The sequence below is a fragment of the Microchirus variegatus genome (assembly GCF_963457635.1).
Source record: "Microchirus variegatus genome assembly, chromosome: 20".
NCBI classification, from domain to species: Eukaryota; Metazoa; Chordata; class Actinopteri; order Pleuronectiformes; family Soleidae; genus Microchirus; species Microchirus variegatus.
The window spans coordinates 13,983,660-14,005,685 of record NC_139821.1 but is presented as its reverse complement, the minus strand read 5'-3'; the positions used below and the strand labels follow the sequence as shown (position 1 = coordinate 14,005,685).

Sequence of the window (22,026 nt, the reverse complement as noted above, 5' to 3'; positions counted from 1 at the left end):
AAAATGTATAAAAGTTGCTTAAAATTGCAGTTAGAGCCTGTGTCATCATGTTAATTTTTAACACAGAGACATCCAGAACAGCTTGGCTGCGTTTATTATTGTTGTAAACTATTAGATTGGATAACCACAATTCAGTACACACTGATATTGTAAATAGTTTCTTGCCATTCATTTTGTTTATGTCGTGGTATTATGTCGTGGTATCACTTTGTTTTACAGTTCAGAAATCAAATAAATACCACAAATTTAAACGCTACTGTGATAACTGGTACAAATCTATAATTCCACTTATATATACAGGCCAGTTGTAAAAAAGTATGTACATTTTTTATCATGCTACATTGGCACTTTCTTTTAAAAATAATAATTTCACCGTAGTTTTTAGTAAATGGTTTACTCTGTATGTGAGTAACTGGCACTAATCAGGTTTTGTTCCAACAAAATAAAAATATGGCGATAATGAAAAAAAAAAACCTGCATCTACTGAAAGTTAAAATGATCAGTGATAAATAATTACATTTTTTTTCATGAATTAGTCATGTACTACATATAAATGTTCTGTAAAATAAAGTGCTACCATACCTGTAGTGTCGCTGTCAAACAACTGTCAGTGAGGTGATCTCTTTAAACTGTCTGTGGATCGGTGAAATTCAACATTGATTTTTTTCTTCTTGTCTTTTTCTACTCTGTCGTTTAAATTTTCCGAAGTGGCAGATACAGGTAATCTGTCTTCTTGTCCAGAAACAGAGTACACAGCTCAATTACTTGTGCCTCTAAGTCAAACCAATGGATTTGTTGTTTACAGCGCATTCATCATAAGAGCACCAAAAAAGTGTACAGTATATATATACAGCCCAAAGTGTAAGGCATAACATGATACAACAGTTGTAGTGCAGATATCCATTTTCAGTCCACTTTACATTGAGTCAATCCTCTTCAATAATGATCTACTGTGTTTTCTTTCATTACCTTTCGCCCTTTTCACCGTCACTTCGTCCAATTTAATCACTCGTGTTTCATCTGATTCAATTCAACTCTAGTGATTTGAATTAGTCCTCCCCAAAGTGTTTAATTCCACTCAAGTCCGAGTCTATTGTTGTTGTTCTCTGAGACCAGCCCAGTTATGTTTGAGTCAGCTGGATATTTTTCAATATACACTTGTGAAAGTTGTGATTTTGGATTCTCCGTCGTCGTCTTTGTGTTTTCCTCTTACAAACTGTCACTGCTGCTGAGACGCTCTCTTGGTTTAATTTTCAGAAGCCTTGTTCCCGTGTGAGCGCCATTTCATCGACATTTGAAGCTGATGTAGTGTATAAATCCACATCTTTTCATTTATAGCCAGCTTCTGCCCACCGTATGCTGAGTTCGTGAATTATCGTCTGAGGGTTTCTCTGATTAATTAGCTTAGTCACCCTCATTTCATCTGTGACACGTTTAGAAGGTGATTGAAGATTTGCAGTCCACTTTTCCTGTACATAAATAATATTTATGGTGGCCAAACACATTTATCACCGAAATGCTGTGACAGATTCTGTGCAACAATTTGTACATTGTACAGCATAAATATTATTAATTTTGTCACCAATACCATGAGGCCTGCAGTTTTTTTTCTGCCTCAGTATTAGGATAATTAAAAGAAATTCACTTGATTCAAGCCTCTTGTTGAGACGGATTAAGAGGTGTCCAGAGATATTTAGGCAAACGAGGTCAACAGAAGGGAGGTTTGTAAGGTTTCAGGCAGGTTTGCTTAAAATATGACCCTGTTTTTCAGAGCACCACAGGTCATGAATGTAACAAAGGTTTATCTTTTTGTTAGCTTTCCTGGGAAATAAGGGTTACACTGTAAATATCCAGTCTTAGTAAAAGCCGGGGACGTAGGACACTGGCTGAACATGATTATTCAGTGTCTAACTCCCTTCTGTGACCAGACCAGGTAAGGCAAATGTCTCGTAGCCTGGTGTGAGAACCACTATCCACAGGCTAATAGCACGGTAGTGAAATCCCCAGCCCTAATGTGGAATGTCACTTTAGCAGTTGGAGCCAGCAGGTGTGTAGTTGCTCAGCTCCCTGCGGATGGTGCTGAACGGCGACAGCTCCAGCTCGGTGGTGCACTCATGTTCGTTATCGTCACTGCCTGTGGCTGAGGATGGCGCATAGTTACAACAGCAGCAGCAACAGCAGCAGTCTAGAAATGCCCTGCCCAGTGGGCGACAGAGGAGAAGCAATAGCGCCGGCGTCACGGCGGCCCGGCAGAAGAGCAGCAGCTGGGAGAGAAGATGGAGTATAGACATGGTTTGCTCAGGAACGCCGGCTGCCATGTAAGCAGAAACTATGTTGCAGATATTTTCAGGCACGACACAAGCGCCGTAGACGATTGCCAGTGCCACAACGGTGCAGTTCATCTGGCTCTCCAGCCGGATCTGCTTCTTGTTGCTGCGCACACTCGCCTGCTCCGCACGCCGGATCTTGCGCGCCGTTACCAGTGAGCACCCAATGGTGAAGAGGGTGGGCAAGCAAAAGTAGCAGCCGAAGCACCACCACAGTCGAGCGCCTTCGTAAGTCAGGCCCAGCACGTAGAGCATGTCAGGAAGTGAGGTGGATATCCTGATGATACAGCGTTCCTCAGGGGGCTCGTCTGGAATCCCTGTGTCCTCTGCCACCAGCTGACGAATGAGGAGCTCCGGCAGGGCCAAGAGAAGGGCACCGATCCATATGACGGCTAACTTGGCAGTGGTAGATGTGCAGTTCTCGATCATCTCGTAGTACATCTGGACATTAGTGGCAGCCCGGAAGCGATCAATGCACAGAGCACAAAGGGTAAAGGTGGTCACACCCAAAGACGCCACCTGAGGAGACAAACAAAAATCATTCATTAGGACTGGTGTCGCTTTAATCAGTGAATCCAACGAGTACACAGGCAAAGACTCTTTAAAGATGCACACAGAAGGGAAAACTGGCAAGTGCAACAAATGGAGCACTCCTCTGGTTATCGTTCCCTTTATTGCTCGCATCAGGTAAACTGCTGTGGCCTATGCCTTCCAGACAGGATATAAACACTCCTCCACGACCTTCTCCATTCATTCAAGTTTGCAAAATGCAAGCTGTGTGTCTTGTCCATTAGGGCTGCTGTAGAGACACGGCTCCACAATGAGACAGCTTCCTGAAAGCATCCCCTTGACTAAAGTACATATGAAAGGTCTATTCCGTGGCTAAAATACCTTTCCTAAACATTCTGCACTTCTTGTTCATGTCTCACACATGCAACGGCTCACTATCTGCACTACCTTTATGTTCTCATGTGTCTAAACTCATCAAACTCTTCTTCAGCATCTGGTATATATTTTTTTAATGAAAAAGTGCCAGGCAGCTTGAGTGTGAGTGCCAGACGGTGCGAGTTCTTACATGATCCAGATTCTTTGCTGATTTTGCCTCCAGCACCAAAATCTCAATCTGCCACTCATCCATCCTCATTCTCCATCATCAAATCTTGTGCACCATCCCTCCCTCTGTCACTTGTCATCTCCTCCTCCTCCTCTTATTTTTCCTTCTATACTTATCCTTCTATTTCCCCTTTGTACACCACCCCCTCCTTCCATCCTCTCCCTCCCTTTAGTTTAAATTTAATTAAAGCCGGCTTTCCAGATGGCCACAGTGAGCTGGGGCTTCAGATGCTCTAAACACATACTTCCTGGACAGATATAGATGCACACACACACGCACTCCAACATTAATGAAGGGTGACCAAACAGAACAGTGAGGGTGTAAGTGGAGCAGATAAACCACCCACAGACTCCATTGCTCAATAGTAATTGTGATCAACCTTGAATGCATCTCAAACCAGTAGGTGCTATCATGACACAAATGTGTGATTTAATTGATTTTGTATGGTTTGAAATCTGAAATCATTTGTCATCAATTATTTAAGTGATGTATCTTCTTTTTTTTTCCCCAGTGTGATGTGGAATTGATTTACGCTAATCACGTTTTTTCATACCCTTCAGACGAAATTGCTCCTTCAGTGATATCAGTGTGTGTTATCACAGCATAGCAATTGCCAAGCACCAATTGAGCTGAGCTTATTTTCATCAATATACAGGTGCTGTTTCTCGAATGAAACATTTGCATTTGTGTTGATTGCACGGGAAGACATGTTATGACTGAAATACAGGTGTATGTACTGGATTACATGTGATGCACACAGCAGAAATCCATACACTAACAATGGGACAACACACATGTATTAATGCATGGAGGCTTTACATTAATTTTACCACAAATAACTATTATATTGATCTGTTCTTCATGAATTTGGATGGCTTTAAATAGTTACTTCCATCTTGGATCTTGTTGGTGATATACCCTAATTTCATAGTCTTTGTAGAAAACAAGTTTATTATTTAAATGTTCATTACTGTTTTCAGTTTTTCACTTTAATTTTTTGGTTCTAATGCTGCACCAATCATGTCTATCGTGTAACGGGTAAATTCTCCTCCAGAGATGTTTATAACAGTGCATATAGCATAACATGTGTCATGGAGCTCTGAGTGTGAACACACAAAAAATATAAGTTTATTAGCCATCGCATCAGCACGAAAATTTGCATTGCGTCCTGTGTGCACACAGCTTAACAACATAGCAGGGACCAGCAAAAAAAACCCCACTCATTACGACTGGTGACACACCCATAATAACTAAGCAACTCTGTTAGTGTGGCAATAAGTATAATGTTGCTATACTAACAATGAAGCAGCAGTGGAAAGCAATTTGTTTAAATTTGCTGTTGTGTGCAATATTTAGTGTAATGGGTGTCGGTCTCCCGCTGTTCTGGCACTAAAGTATAAACAGGATTTTGACAGCCTTTTCTTTTTTTAAAGTAACACATTTAAGAGCAACTCTGTTCACTTCAGTCTCTGACTCATGTGTCAGCATGAATACCATTTATTTATCCAGCCTACATATAGCACAATTTGTGCACTAAAATGCAGCATATTTTATTTTAATGCAGTGTTTTCAGAGTTGCTGACAAATTTGATCAATATTGAGAATAAGGGTCTCCATTTCCATTTGTATTAACTTTCAATCTCTTATATTTTATGGTTTAAAGCCTCATACCAGACTCTATGTGTGACCCACTTTCTCCATGAACATGCACACCGAGCACACCTGTGCTCACATACGTGGTGACTGACAGTACACGTACAGCAAACAACACACAGAAACTGTCAGTGCACATGGATGCTTGAACGCGGTGAATATTTCATGGCTCGAACAACACGCGCCTGGAATGGCTTTAAAGGCTGTCATGGAGGACGAGGAATACCCAGCAGCTTTGATCAGCATGCTGGGGCGGAGAGCAGGGGCAGGGCGAACAAGCATAGCTTTGTACTAGAGGGGAGATGAGAGAGAGAGAGTGCAGCAGTCAGGCAGGGTGGGGTGATGAGGATTCTAGTGTGTGTGTGTGTGTGTTTGAGGAAGGTGGTTATGAATATGACGTACAGTATGAGAATCAGGGACAGAATGGAAAAGGAAAAAATAATAGGTAATGAGTAAGTGGGAGAAACAAAGAATGAGGCTTGTTGCTGGATTTTGTCACGTTGCTTGCGATATTTTGTGGTCTGATTTGTGTCCTTAATGTCTCGCATCCTGTCTTGTGTCTTTTTAAACCACTGCTGCAAACCATACTTACCTGTTGAGATTGACAATCAAGGCCTGAACTGGTGAAGGTGAAGAGAAAGTGAGCTGGAGAAAGAACCAACTGAGACTTGACTAGTTAAGAATTATTAAGACTGAAAGTCTTAAATAGCAGCCATGAATGACCCTGTCATGTTCATTTTAAAAAGCTGGAAACAGCAGTCCTGCTAGTCTTAACACCTAGAACTCACTCCTCTTTGAAAAAGGGTTAGGGTTAGAAAAAATGAAAAAATTCTCCTTGTTGTGACATTACTCAAATAGCACTTCCATGTTTAAGTCTGTAATAAACATATAGGTATAAGTCTAGTGTCACATTTAGGAAGTTTTGCTGGCAGAAATAATATGTTTGTAAAAGTGGAATTGTTTGGTTTTTGTTACCTCATCAATAGAGGTCGCCATCTATAGAATAGTCCCTGATATAAATAAGAGAGAATCAACAGTCCTTATATAGTCTTGCTGTTGTGTATTATCTGTTAATTGTGAATACTAATATCTGAATTATTCCCTCTGACCTTCATAAGTTATTCCAGTAAAATTAGACAATTAGAATTGCATATATGAATGTATTCCGCCTCATTATACCAATTTTTTCCCAACCTTGGACTTCAAGGTCTCAAGAGCGATGAAATCGCCCTTTTATCCATAACACGTGTTTTTCAGGGTCTTGGCCGATCCACAGCAGCAGGTGAGAAAGACATTTTCCCCCGGTGCTGTTTTTTGTAATAACGGCCCATTAACTTCCTGATTAAAGGTCCTGTGAGCTGCTAGCACACAGACCTCCATTTATTAATTGGGTTTTAACAGGTTCTAGTGGAGCCTGTGCAGATGTAACTGTGACGACAGCCACTGTCAGGGATAATGGCTGTTATCTGGTGATGAATGGGCTAAAGTGGAGACACAACAACACAAACCCACACATATAGTCTTTGTCGTAATGAGCCAGGGAGACAAAGGGTTATTCCTGCTGCTGTAGTAACCTTTTCTGGGTTGAGTGTGCGCCCCAGTGCAGGCTCCTGCAGACCATAATTCTAGGCAAAGAGACTGTGCTGGTGACAGCCGCCATCCGTCTCACAGCTAAGCTGAGAGTCGCCGTGCACACCCATATGCGAGCATGTACATTTATGCCAGTGCATGTCCACATTTTTGCAGCGTTATACAAAACACGTGTGGATGCTGCTTGTAGCTGGCGTGTGCGTATGTGTGTGTCTCTGCGTGGGGTTATGGCGCATAGAATCTTTCATCTATCTGCAGCTCCATGTGGGTGGAGGACGATTCTTCTCGACTGATGAGAAGAGCACAGAAAAGGCCACAGCCAACATCTCTGTGTGGCAGCATCTCGTGCTTTGTGTGGTTTAAAATAACGCATTTAACGAATGGACTTGCGCTATTCTATTCTAGGCAACAGCTGTTTGTGTGGATAGTTCCACTTAAAATCATGGTAAATATATCCCTGGAGCCAACACCAACTCCTATGAGCACACAGACCAGAAAACAGAACCTCTAAAATCAATAATTATCATATTATATCTTTATTGTGCTTTGTAAAAAAGGAATATCGACTGTTTCCAAGGAGACAAGAATACAGTCTTCCATTTTATGACCAAAAAAGAGGAAAAAAAGAGCTACAGAAATCCCAAAGTTGGGACGAGCGCTCGTAATTTCTTTCTGTCTTGCTCTTTTAATTAAATTAAACAACACAAATCAATCACGCAATTCTTTCCTCTATTCTGTTGCTTTCTGTCTCGGTCCTTTAACGGTGTGTCTAAGGCAGTTAATTCCGGACAATAAATTCCTCTCTTCCATTAAATTATATCCTGACCTGTAGATGTATTCTGCTCCCAGTGTACAGTGGCCGCTGGGAAATCTTATTCCGGGGTCGTTGCTTCCTGCCTATGGAAGTGTTAAGTTGGCGGCAACACACAATGCAATATCTTTTTATACATCCTTTTGTTTTTCAATCTATGAAGGGCGGATCGAAAAGTGACACACATTGTTCTTTATTTCACCAACACGTCTAATTCATACTGTCAATCTATGAATATTTCATATTTCCGTGGATGATCGTCAATTTGCTTAATTGCAGCCAACAACAGCAGCTCCTCATCTCCGTCTCATCATACTAAAACAGTATCTACTCATGCACGGACAAAGCGTTGACACGCGGTTATGCATTATTACGTAGAACCGATAATTATATGCCTTTTAAAACATTTACATATCTACCAATTATCATTCGCATGCCTGGTAGACAACGCAGAGGGCACGAGGTCTGGGGTGTGAGTTTGTGCTGCCGCAGTGTCTGCACTGTGAATGTGGGTAAGTGCATATGCCAAAGAATTCATATTGAAAGTGTGAGTGTGTGTGTGTGTGTGTGTGTGTGTGTGTCGCCCCTTAAGGCTCACTTCTAATCACTGATAGCTGATGCAGAGAGGGAGAGGGAGAGAGTGAGCCGTGGGCAGTGATCAGTGGAGAGAAGGCCATCCCACCCATCTGGAAGATCAGCACAACCTACTGCCTTCGTGCTGTGTAGCAAGTTGACCAAATTTATAGCCAGGGACACAGTCTGTGGGCGTATGTACCTACAGTATGTAGTAGGGCCGTAAGATATTGGAAAAAAACTGACATTGCGATGCAATCTCTTTTTTTGAGATGTATATCGCGATATTGTAAAATTAGTGAAGGGCATGTCAACGTAAACACATGACGCGTTTCCATATAGACTGACCGGGAAAAGACGCTTGTGACGTCATGGCGTCCCGATTTTTAAAATTAGTCTCTAAAGTAACGCTAAACTTAAAAAATGGAGGCACACATACGCAGCACACAGGTACACTGGTTATTTGTAGCGTTGCTCTTTTCGTTTAATAAACAGACCGATCCAGTTCGTCAGTAGGCGTGCTAATGGCGCTAAAGGAGCTAACACAGCTAACTGGTAAACGGTGCTTGGACTGGAAAACGGCATTACTTTAGAGATTTTAACAATTGGGAGTCGCGTAAACATGTCACCCGCCTCTTTTTCTGGTCAGTCGTCATGGAAACGCGCCATGTGCTAATGTTGACGCCGTTAATGTGCCCATAACTAACATATAACCTGTTGGTCTCCTGAAAAGTATAACACACATCTAACAACGAGTGTTGCACATTGGGACATTTGTACAGTTTTACGATTCCTTGTTCAAATAAAATAAGGTTTCAAACTCATTAATGCAGGGGTGACTGTGAGAAACATGATTTTTTTTTTCTCATTTTCACTGATCGTTTGCAGTGTGGAATCCTATAAATAAAAGTGTGGACTGGGCACTTTGTCTCTCAGCTACATTTTATAACCCTGATTGTTCCTTGAAAGTGTTTTGGCGCATGCGCGCGTGTTGAATCGCTGAATGTGAACGTGTCGGGGTGATGTATGTGCTGCCATTACCGCCGATTTCAACACAATAGATGAGTCTTCCACCGGCCCGCTGTGGCTCCATGCAGCCCTGCACTCCCCTCTTCCTCCTCTTTCTCCGTTTCTTCCTATCTTCCTGTCATTTTTGTCTCCTCCCTGAGCTTCTTTCTCGCTCTCTCTCTCTCTCTCTCTCTCTTTCTGCCTGCTGGAGCCCACTGTACCACAGCAGAGACAGCACAGCTTTTTGCCTTCAGGGGATTGTGTAGCACAGTAGAGACACACAAATGAAAGAGATTCATGCACCGAAATAGTTCAGTGTCGAGTTGAGTGACAGTTGTAAAATAATGCAAAGGTGTGTCAGTCACATATATGCATATTAAGTTGAATGCAGCAGCTTCTGTTTGTGGAACTGTACATATTAAACTGAATAAGTAGGGAGTCGCTAATGTCCCAAGATGATAATTGGCAGTAAGCTGTGAATCAGTGTGCACACATGCCATGTGTGCTCACTGATGGGAGTGGTCATTAGGCATCCTTAATGAGAGAAAACCAAGTTTTTTCGAGGATCTGTTGAGGCAAAAAAAAAAACAGATCCACAGCAAAGCTCAAACTCACTGCAAAAATGTCATTTAGTCAAAGGCAAAATGCTCCAAACTGTTCCCAGTTATATGTTATCCTCGTCATAACCTGTGGATTCACTGTAATCCTGCAAGGCCTAATTTTTTAGATTAAACACCGGCACAGGTCCACCACAAAGCACAGAAGCCGTAATCAAGAAAGCACAGCGAACTGAACTGGAAGAATATATCGTTTTCCTTGGATTTTATTCTCATCATCGATTGTCCTTTTCTGAAATCCGTGGCGTGCCTCTCTGGAGCCTAACCTCATTTGTTCGGCACAGTTCTCGGTGCAGCACGTGACATAACCGAGGACATTAACCATGCTGTCCTCACAGAGCATCCTTCACAGTACATGAGAACTGGACTTTACTATATGAAATATTAAAAAGCCTTGGGACTATTTCTGTATTCCTCGATTTATTATTTCAAATTCAACATTCTTCATTTTAAGTCACAGTAATAGTTCCACGGCTTTTGCTGCTCTGTCTGTTTTCTTTTGCCCATAGAACAGATTTAGTTGCATTTATGTATTGTAAATTGTGACTATGACATTAGGAGTTCATCTTGGACTTTCTTTTTTCATCCTTGTTTAGGGTTTAATGGGACAATTTCTTCAAATTGCCGCGTTACAGTAGTAAACTCGCTTCCCTATTACAAAATAAGCATACAAAATGCTTACTGCGCTGGTTATTTGTAAATTCAGCCGCCTCATCCAATCAACTGCCAGGTACGGAAAACACAATTATTGCACATTAGTTTTGCTTGAATTTGCTGCTCTGTGCATCACCGCCTGGAGAGACCTAGAAAACGGCAGCATATCTGAAATAATACTTTTGTGCAGCACTTTCCTTACAATTTCCCCCCCCTGCCTCTTTAGCTTGCATGTCACACCTGCAAATGCCTTCTCATGGAGGTTAGGAAAATTCTATACTCTGCTAAACCCGGAGTAATACAAGAGTTAGTGAAGACGGCACCATGGCTGCTTCTCTCCCTCTGCAGACAGCCATACACTGAGGATTTGATCATGTATGCACACACACACACACACACACACACACACACACACACACACACACACACACACACACACACACACACACACACACATAGTTGCCTGACTGTGTGTTGCATATATGACTGAATGTTGATGCCTCACTGTGACTGAATTTGGATTAAGAGCCACTGCATAGGGTGAACACATACTTGTATCTGTTGCCTTTAGGACCTTTTCTGGCACTGACCTTGTCAAGAATATATTTCCAATTATATATATATATAAAAAAATAATAATTATGTGCGTTTTTGTTGGCTAGCAGATGCTAAAGTAAGTGGAAATTGTTGTTGTTTTAACCCTTAGTGCTCACACGGTATGGATTTGTGCCGCAGGCGCACTCTTGACAAATTGCTGTGGGAATTATACACAACTCCTTATATGGACGTCCTGGGGGAGTGTGTTTATAGGCCGCATGTTCAGGCTGTACAAAATGTGTTTTTCGTCTTCTTATGTGTTGATGAGTTGAACCAAAGTTTTCATTTGGTTTATATCGCTTTAAAAAAAAAAAAAATAGCGTTAATTGTGCAGCAGTCACAAAATAGACCGTTTTTATTTAGTTTTTGTTCAACAAATTAGCCAAGCATTCTGATTTAAAAATATTTCGAGTACTTTTTGTTTAGGTGTGTTACATATTTGGTGAAAATCAAAACTTTTTTATCTGATTGTCTATCGACTGTGCTGAAAAAAAAGAAGGATATTAGACACTCTACATTCTTATAGCCTCTGTATGTACGTTCTAACATAGTAATGGAAACAACCTGCCTAAATGCTGTGTTCTAAGGGCTAATATAGCACATACAATCGATAGAAATGTAGGTATGATGCAAATTCTAGACATCAAGGATGTCATTTAAGGAAGCCCCTCCCCTGGAGCTCCAGGGAGAACTGTCCTATCCCATGCCCGAGCAAGGCACTCCTCTGCTGGACACAAGTGCCCCATGCAGAGGGCCCCTCCCTGGAGCTCCACCATGCTTTAGGGAGCTCTGTCCTCTTCCACAATATCTTCCACTATTTTCGTCACATACAGTCTATTCTGGTTTATCAGCAGTAGAAGCGACTAATAAACTTGTATGTATTCTTTTTTTTTTTTTAGAAAATACACTCCAACCACGAGATGGCGTGCTTCCAAATATGATCTTTTGTACTGCATGTGTGGGAAATGCATCAACCGTAATGAGTGGGATACATGTACGCCACCTCAGCTGCAGTCGTACCGGAAACAGTTTGAGGTAAGTTTGCGACACTCATCGGATGTATGGACGTAAATGCAATGTCCTAAGAAGAATGGCTGTGCAGACTTGTGTGTGTGTGTTTCACTGAATGCTCCACAGGGGGAAAGTGAGCCCCAGGCTGCACTATTCACAGCCTGATTCATGCATACGCATGCACACACACACATACACACAGAACCCAGTACTCATATCCCAAAAAAACACAAAATGCATAGTCATAAGCTATCACAAATGCTCTGAGACAAGCGAGTGCAAATCCTAAATACACACACACACACACACACACACAACAGCTCTTCAATAAATCATTTTGCAATTATTTCATCACGTATTGCAATTAGGATATGATTCATAATCGGTGTGACTGATCATTTTTCACAGCTTAACTGTGAAAGTTATGAGAAAAAATAGAGAAAGAAATTGCAGTTGTGTTTGTTGACTGTGTTACTGTCAACTGAAGAGCAAGAGTTTTGTTTTGTTTTGGAGTTTAATTCCTGGAGCGCTGCATAATGTCATCACGATGCTGTTGTTTTGTCACATGTTTTATCTTTTTCCTCAAATAACTACAGTCTATTTCGAGTGGGATATTGCACTTGGTTGTATTGCGATTTTTGATTAACACCGAGCGCATCGAAGACGACACGTTTGCATTACCGTAGTGATGCAGCGGATTGTGCTATTGGAAATATTCCACCGTTTTCTGAAAGCTGAGAAGTTGCACGTCAAATTCAACTCGTGGTTATTGCGGTAATTTCACTCGTGCTGTTGCAGGAAGCCGGCAAATCAGTGTCTTTGTCACCAGAGAGGAAAGAGTTGGAAAAACGACTTTTACACATACAATACAACTTTGTTTTTTTCGTCATTTTAAATTGTTAATACACTATTTTAACATACATTAAATTGTAAATAACTGCCAGATGTTGAAAGTTATTCAGGAAAACTCTGCAAAATGCACTTACTCACAGGACATTTTCTGGCCCATTTATGGTTAAAATAATCCAAAAAGTCCAGATGGACATTTTGAGGCTTAGGAGTTAAAGGGTTAATCAAATATAGTTATGCAGCCCTAACACATACATACACACAGTCTTTGCAGAAGAGATTTGCTATTACATTTATTTAATAACATCCTGTGGTTGTTGAGTAGTTCATATGCAACAACACAAGAAGGAGGTCCTTTTCACGCTCTAATCCTCGATAATTAAAACATATGCGCTCACAAGGTGTTGGTGACATACTGTGCGACAGACAAATGGCAAAGCAGAACAATGTTTCCCGCGTGTGATCAATGAGACGATGTACTCCATGAGCTATGTAATTATCAATCTAAATGATAAGCGTCAAACAAATGAAACTCAGCGGTTTCACGGGCAGGCTTGGTGGTAGAACACGGTTATTGGTTGACTTTGAGAGATATAGTATCTAAAACTAAAGCAATTTGTTTTGTTTCTGTATATAGCACAGTTTGAGCATTTGCTTGGGGTATTGCCCACCCATGTCTACGTCCATGTCCGATAACTTGTCTTTCTATGTCGTTTCTGATTATTGATTCCAAACCCTATGAGCCAGGCCTGTGCCTAGGGACCGATGTGCAGGTTTTTAATTCTTTGTTTTTTTTTTGATAATGTTGGCTGTGCTCATGCATGTCATGAATTTTGGCAAAATTGTGTATTTGTATATTTCCTGCTCAGCTCCTACAGTGAGGCTCAAATAAGCTGTGCAAAGAAGAAAAGTGTTACACTCATACCATTGAGTGCAAAAAATGTCCCATTGAAACCCATTAAAACTGCAGTGATCTCCTTTATATGAAAGTATAATACACGCATTTGATTATATCTGGGTGTCAATCTGGGCTTTTGAACTCTCCACCAGATGGCGTCATTTTGACCATATTCAGCATATGGAGAAAAATCATGCTAGATGCTAACTAGATAGCGCAGTAACAATTGCCCCTCCCTCTCATTTACATATACCAGGTTCAGCCTAAAATAATTCAGGACAAAAACGTTTACTTTGCATGTAGTATATATAAAAAATAATTCATGTTATGTTTCTTTTTCATTTCAAAAGTGAAAATATGGCATTTAAAGGGTTAAAATCCTGAAATACTAGGTCTTGAAATCAATAATTATGTCAGATGTAAGTGAAAAAATGTAATAATGTTCAAAATAGAAAAATCTACTTTGCATGTAGTATATTAAAATATTTACTGTTTTTTTTTTACTAAAAACGTGCTGGCATCATGACAAAAACTGGTATTTAGTATAGAATAAAATAATGTATAATATTTTTTTATAGCTTGCTTTTATAAACATTTTTGTACTTAGCAGTACGAGTGTGACTAATATTATTACTGTCCCTAAGGGCCACTTAAACAGTATCTCTGATAGGTTGACATGAGCTAATACAATACTGAAACTTGTCAAAATCACTGCATTGGATATCATGAAAGAGAAACATATCAAATCTGATATAAATCATAAAATGGGACAGAGAGTACATGCTTCGCTTAGCACAGTCTGTCAAACAAAGGTGAACATGTTCTTCTCAGTTGAAGCTTTTCATCCTATTTGTGCGTTTTGTGAAGAAAAAAAAACGCTCGACAAAGCTCAGCAACCGCAGCATGGAAACTCATCACGGAGGCAGTTTGAGGACAATAGCTCGGTGTCGACCTGCTCAGATTACCACCTCATTATGTGATGGCCCTCCATGTCTGTCTGTGGGCTTTTCTGGAAAATGGGATCAAAGTTGAAATCACCTGTTCTGGCGTCTTGCCCGTCTATAGAGGCTGGAGAAAGTCAAACTCCTCCTCCTCTCGTATTTATGTCTTGTCTGTTTTTGGGCTTTGGTTACATTTGTTTTTCTCTCTTTGCCCAACCGCACGCTAAGTCTCTCTTATCGACCGCTCACTCATGCGCCTCGGACACCAAGCATTTCTTTCCCTTTAGACTGATGTAGGCTAATTTATGCATTAATCGGGCCCCTCCTTGTGTTTTCTTTCTTTGTGCAAAGATTTGACAAAGACCATTCCGTACAAGCTTAAGACCCCAGAGCTGGAAATCCATGCTCTCTATAAAAGACCCTTTTTGGCCGAATGTGACACTGGTGTTATTGCAGTAAGTGCACAGAGGGAAGGTATTAACCTGGTGTTAACAACTTGTCAAGCATCCCTTCACTGCTATGTGAAAGATGGGTGTGTGTGTCTGTTGTTTGTTGTAAGTCAGGGTGAAAGTGAGATGGTGAGCATGGTGTGACATCCTGGTGTTAACGTGTGTCCTGTTCACATGCCTTGAGGGTGGGGTGAGGTTCTCTGTCTCCAGTAGCAGCAGGTGTACAGGTTACAAACTGAGTGTACTTGTGACTGGTTGAGGCGACACTATCTGATGAACCAGTGCTTTGAAACTCGTAATTTAAAGCTGTAGTGTGTAACTTTTAGTGATTTTTGTTGTTGTTGAACTTGCATGTTTTTGTACGCTGCGTCCTTCATCATCATTGAGGAGTAGAATTTTAATTCTTAAACTTTTCATGGGCACTGCTTTTCAGTCCTACTCCAGTAAATTTACAGACATCGCAACCATTTACCAGCTAGGGATGGCGGAAAAACATTGATTCTTAGATGCATCGCGATTCAGATATGGACCATTCTGAATCTATTCACAGATATCCAAATTTTGATTATTTAAATGTTAAATAACGGTCCAAAAAGGTGGAACTCCGAAGTGCAGCGCACCATCACCTGGACACTTTATGGGGAGCACATACGACAAAGAACCATGGAGCCGAGATACAGCGCCGCTATTTCACTGACACGGCGATCGCGACACTCAACAACGAAACCAAAACAGAAGTTGGGATAGAAATTACGTGATGCTATCGTACATCACTATAACTGCACACTTTATCATTCAAGGTGTTGCTTCTTCACGATGCAGTTTTAACTGCAGTTGTTACACATTTCATTTAGTTTAATAAATTATAATGTAAATGAACAAAACTCCTGTTTCTGTTGTTAAAAATAGCGGTGGGTAATCGTTTCATAATCGAGTCGTGGCCCCTGAATTGTAATCGTTATCGAATGGTGAGGCACCTAAAGATCGCCAGCTGTCAATCACTCTTTATTGATTTTTTAAGCATCTTCATCTAAATGTGAACATAATTTACTGAATTAATATTATGTGCCACTAAACAAATTTTCCCATAGACTTCCATTGAAACAAACCAGTGAAGTCACCTTCTACTCCTACTCAAATCCTACGTCCTTGGCTCCGTTATCAAACCAGAACGCCCATTTTTACATGCAGTTAAAGCTCCTGGCATGAAATGAATCTCCTCCTGTGTGCAATGCAACACAAGACGATCTAAAAACAGCTTTATGAGAAATACAGTGAGAGTCGTGTGGAGGTGACGGGCTGATTCAGCTTCGTGTGAACTTATTTGATATTCATTACGCAACGACAGTTATTAATTTTAACATCTATTCACCACAGGAGTGCGAAAGCTCATTTTTCTAAGTGCAACAGATGGCGCTTGGTGTCACTGCTGGGTGATGACATTCAGAGAAAACCTGACATCACTACATCAAAAATATCCCAGTATGAATAAGGACACATGCCAATGTGACCTTCAGAGCAGCGTGACAACACAAACACACCATTACCTCCACATAGGGCACCACTTTGCAGGTGAACTCCCCCAGCAGCCAGGACTTGGTCAGCTCGTGGAAAACCACCATCGGCAGGCAGAAAAGGATGAGCACAAAATCCCACACAGCCAAATTAGCCAGCAGAGAGTTGGAGATGCTCTTCATGTAATAGTTCTGGCACACGATGCACAGGATGGCAATGTTGCCCGCTATGCCCACGAGGAAAATGACCCCGGACACGCACGTGATCGCATACGCGCCGTAGGTCTCGCTCGTCACTGGGTAAAAGGGGTTCTTGATCTCGTTCCCGAAATCCTGCGGGCTGGGTGGCGTGATCGGCGTGGCGTCCCAGGGGTTCTCCTCCCTGAAAGTGAAGAACTCGGGCCTCCTGGTGAAAAGGTCAAAGGGCAAGTCGGTGGAGGTGAGAGCCGCCGGTTTGGGGATGGGTTCCCACGGCGACTCATGGGGTTGAGTTAGAGGTGCTGCGCTTTTGTTCAGCCGGTTTCTCCCCCTCTTCCAGGCTTTCTTCTGCTCGTCTTTTGTGCCTCTCTTGAGCCTGTCACCCTCTTCGGGGCCCCCTCCTCCGTCTCCCCAGCCCATTGATGAGGACTTAGCCGCATTGTAGTGTCCACCTGCTGGCGTCCTCATAGTGCTAAGACCGCCATTCAACTTTATCCTCCTATTATGGTGGCGCGTCGCGTCCCAATGTGAGACAGCGTTGGGATCCTCCATGGATGTCACGGTCCTGTTGAAGTTGTTGCGTCCTGCTCGCCTCGTTTCACCTGCAGTGAATCTTTTCCAGTGGTGAGTGAAGTTTAAAGTCCCCCTGGAACCCGCCGAGGACGCACCTGTGGCGTATCCCGGCGAGAGCGCACGGTCCCTGGCTTTGTTTTGGTGACTCTCGCGGAGTGACGCATGGAAACTCCTGGCGGAGTGCGCGTCAGTGTTGCCCTCCTCGTTAGTTCGCACTCCAACAACATCACTTCGGAGTGACAATGAGACATGTGCGTGCGCAAGTAACACCAACAACGTCCCAGGCTGCAGAATCATGGTCCTGGAAATATTTAAAAAGAAAAGAAGAAGCGCAGATTTAAATCCTCACAAGTGCATCCTCGTTGCTCCTGTTGGCAGCGCGGGGAGACTCTTCCGTTCAGTCAACACCCATGTTGGTTGAAAAACAGCACAGAGTGAAGCGCCACACTCAGAGAGGGAGCTCTGCAGACTTGTAAGTTATAAAAAAAAAGATACAGCCCAGTTTCATGTGTGCGCTGCAGCTGCGATAATATCCAAGCACAGCCCGAAATCTGTATGCATTACCGAGCAGGACGCAGAGTCAGGCTGCACCGAGGGAGATAGAGCGCAAACAGGGAGAAATTGTTGCATCTCCACGCTCTCTCTCACACACAAACAATCCGTGCAGCATCCAGTTTCCTGCTGTAATTAACAGCATCCGACAGGAGTGTGTTAAGAGGACTGGGTTGGGTCGATCTGCAGCAGCAGCGGCAATGCAGTGCAGCGCACTGTAGGCTGTGATGCGCGGGAGTACAGCAGAGAGAGAGAGAGAGAGTGTGTTAGGGAAAGAGGAGGGGTGGAAACCTCTCTCCTCTGTCTCTTCCTCGTCCTCTTGTTTTCTCCTCGGGTATATAGGTCCGCGCGCTGGAAGAAATTGGACTCCCCTGGCGGCTAACCCCGATCTGTCACTCCTCATCCATCACCGGAGCATCATCCACAGCGCACTCTCCAGCCCCAGCACCAACAACAGCCGAGAGGAGCCAGCCACGCCCGACAAGACGTGCTAATAAATACATCACACAGTTTTAATTTGTGCGCACAGGCGGCGCTGTGATATCGATACAGTGCTGTACTTATACAAAGAATTTCACACACTGGACTCACATGCAATATTGACAGTGCTTGAAGCCACAAATCTTACCAGGCGCAACATGTTCAAGTCAGACATGTTGATATTTATGGTGATAAATGTCAAATTAGGATTAGTTTTTCATCTTGAATGATTTTTTTATTTTAAGTTTTAAACTTATTACTGGGCAGAAGATGATACAAAAAAAGAACAATTATGTTGTGTTTCAAAGTGAGCACAAGGCATATACACAATATCAATATATACTTTTGTTTTGTTGTATCGATATTGGAGAAATTGATATTATTATGGAGTCATTGCTGGAACCTTAATAATACTTATTATACTACTGCAAAGTTCATTTTATAGTACTGTGCAAATATCTGTACTTTCTGTTTTAAAAGTTTATTTTGTGATGACAGTACAGACGCATTTTAGTAGGAACTTTTTTACATTTACATTGTTATCTGTCCGATATCAGATCCAGTTATTTTGACCAATATCGGACCGATACAGATACTGACCGATACCCATTCCCATCCATAACATTTTGAGATTCTAAGTACTCGGGAGACTGTGGAGTAGTGTTTGTGAATTCTGATAGAAAAACCCAAGCAGTTTGAAAAAAGAAATGGATAGAATCCATACAAATGTTAAATATAAACAAATATCCTTTGGATTCAAACAACTTTCAGAAATGGGAAAAGTTTCACAAGTGAATTCTACCGCTCAAAAAACCCAGTTCGACAGTATAAAAGGCTTCTTGCCGCCTGCCCGCCTCTGCGTTGCTGCTGTACAAACTCTCCCTCGATCAGGTCTGATAGTTTTGCTTGACAGAGTCTGTTTTCAGATGGAGGGTGCAGCAAAGTTACACAATGCATCTTTGAGTTTAAAAGTGGGGGGATATGTGACAACAAAAAAGTATCAATTGCTGCTTTACAGAGTTCAGAACATGTGGCTATACTGTGATTAAACACACATAAATACAGGAGTAAGACAGGAAACCCACAACCTGTGACTAAACTACTGTAAGTCTGGTTGCCTGATCAATAATTCAAGAGGCTCCCTTGACTTAATGAATTGAGCATGTTATTTCTTAAGTGCTTTGTAGCGCTATACTGTCAGCGGGCCTTTCACGCTGTTGACACAGTACTGCTCACACTGTAGCCTGGACTTTCAATCATGTGAAGTATGTGAGATGAAAGACACAAACAAGTATGCATGCAGGGGAAAATACCGATGTTTGTACACGTGTGCGAGACAAACTCAAGCATGTGGTTATGAACAGACGTGTGACTCTGTGTGTTTGTGTTCCAACGACATGCAGGTACTGGACGAGTCATGACAGAGGACAGAGGGAATTGGCAGACACAGCAGACGTCTCTAGCTGGTGACCTTCTACATCAAATAGGTAAATGGAGCTAATTCCAGCCAGGGGAGCACACACACACACACACAAACACACACCATATCTCCACAATATTCCCACACAGCCAAGATTCACAACAGGAGAAGAGTGCTGATGATGGATTAAGTTGAGTCGCTGTTGCCAATATCTTCATCTGACCTTGATCCTGACTTTAAAGAGAAGTTCTACATGTAAAGTAATCATTCATTCATTCATCGGCTACTGCTTTATGAGGGCTGCCAGGGTTGCTGGTGCCATCCTGGACGGGTCTCAATATACCAGACTCCTCTGTTAAATTATGAGATTTTAGACATTTCCTTGGTAATTGTTGGAGATTAACGCTGTCGACGTCACACATAGTATCAGCTCAGCTCGCCACCAGGTACCAGGTACTATCACTAATGGAAACGCAAAATAACCGAGGCGAGGTGTGCCACCCTAGTGGAAAAGGGGGCTAAAGAGTGTCCAATTAACCTCTGCATGTTTTTTTAACAAGAAATAACACTTTCAAAGCAATGGTAGCATGGAGAAGTCGCTGAAGGAGAACAGAGGATTATTAATTCACTCATTCTCCTTTGCTTCCTGCACATGTCCGGCGAGTCATCTTATGAATTAATCGAAAACATTTGACTTCTCCCCTTGGCAGCACACAGCGAGTCCTGAGTAAATCCTGGCAAAGCTAATCACTCGGTAAACAGTCAGAGTCAGTCAGGCTTCACAAGTTCAAATTACACCGTGTATATCTGACCTTGAAAACGCCACCGCAGCAACTCGTGGTACCCATTTTTTTTAATCAGCCAGTAGGCACAGAGCAACACTTCACATGTAATTATCATGTCTTTTGTATGTGCAGTCCAGGGAGACTGTGTGTGGGTGGAGATAAAGGAAGAAGGTTCTCTGGCTGGATGTACACACGCATGGAAACACTCCACGGTTCAGACACATCAAGGGCACAAACTATGTCACAAATAGCTGCACGGCTAAACACACACACACAATCGCAGGGAAGAACCCCGAGTTCATTAGTGCATAGAGTCTGCAGGAAGAACATGTTAGGGCCATGAAGATTTCATGGGTTTGCTGAGTGGAAACTTAATGACTCGCACACAAACACACATGTGCACACATACATATGCTCACGCTATAGAGAAATAGAGAAATATGTAAAGGCAGAAGCACAATATGTTGCAAATTGTAACGAAATTTTCAGATTTGGTATATTAAATGCACATTTATTTGTGTTTACATTAGTTAATAAGCAGTAGGCATCATTTCAGAAGGATGACAAGGTGCAACTTGATGACGTAATTTTTTTTGGTAAGGTAATAGGGAAGTTTCTGTCGCATGGTTTGTTATAAACATTATTTTTCCATCACACTCACTGGCAGATTCACCAACTTTCAACAATTTTTTTCGTTCTTTGTCTGAATTATTTATCAGGCCCGGCTTCCCGTAAATACTTTTTTTGTATTTTTCATTTGGTAGCTAAATTGGTAATGTCGATTTAAGTTTTGAGGCATGTCCATTAATTAGTATTTGTATAAACTAAGCTTCTTTTTGGAATTGTGACATCACTTCCTGTTAAAGCCTATTTTATGGTGCTGCCACTTCCTGTTTGGCCATGAGACATGCTGTCCACAAATGTTTGTTCTGGTGAAACACCATAGAAGCAGTGCTAGAAATGTTTAAAGTGATAAATATTAATTATTCTTGATTTGAAATGTTGTTAATTTAAGAAATGACTTTCTGTCCATCATCTTTGTGTCCATCATGTTACAGTTTAGTACAGTTTGGAGCAGTAAAGTCTTGGTCAGTACCTTTACTCGGTAGACAGGGTGTGCACTGTGCCCCACGGCGGTGTCGGCGTGGCGTTGTACAACACAACGGACAACAAAGGAGGACATCCAGTCAGTTCAGTTCAGTTTGTCTCAACAAGACGTCAAGATTTGTATGAGAAAATATTAAGAAACACTGGTCGCAAGAGAGTGATGCGTTTCTGTCGCACAATCAGCTGACTGTCTTAGGTCTAGCGCCACCCATACCTTACTGTACCTTTACTCTGGTACCCCAAGGGAAGAGTACAGATTCTGGTACTATTCCTAATGGAAATTTGCTAAGTTGCAATTGAGAAAT

The 22,026-nt window shown here is 41.9% G+C and overlaps 1 protein-coding gene across 1 annotated transcript; it reads right to left on the bottom strand.

Annotated features, from left to right (window-relative positions):
* Positions 1-2,027: 2,027 nt before the first annotated feature.
* On the bottom strand, positions 2,028-17,674 carry gpr37b (G protein-coupled receptor 37b; the record flags this gene model as incomplete). Its single annotated transcript, XM_083906814.1, has 2 exons — positions 2,028-2,846; positions 16,640-17,674. The coding sequence occupies 2 exons, from the start codon at positions 17,672-17,674 to the stop codon at positions 2,028-2,030; spliced, it is 1,854 nt and encodes a 617-aa protein (XP_083762940.1).
* Positions 17,675-22,026: the final 4,352 nt, after the last annotated feature.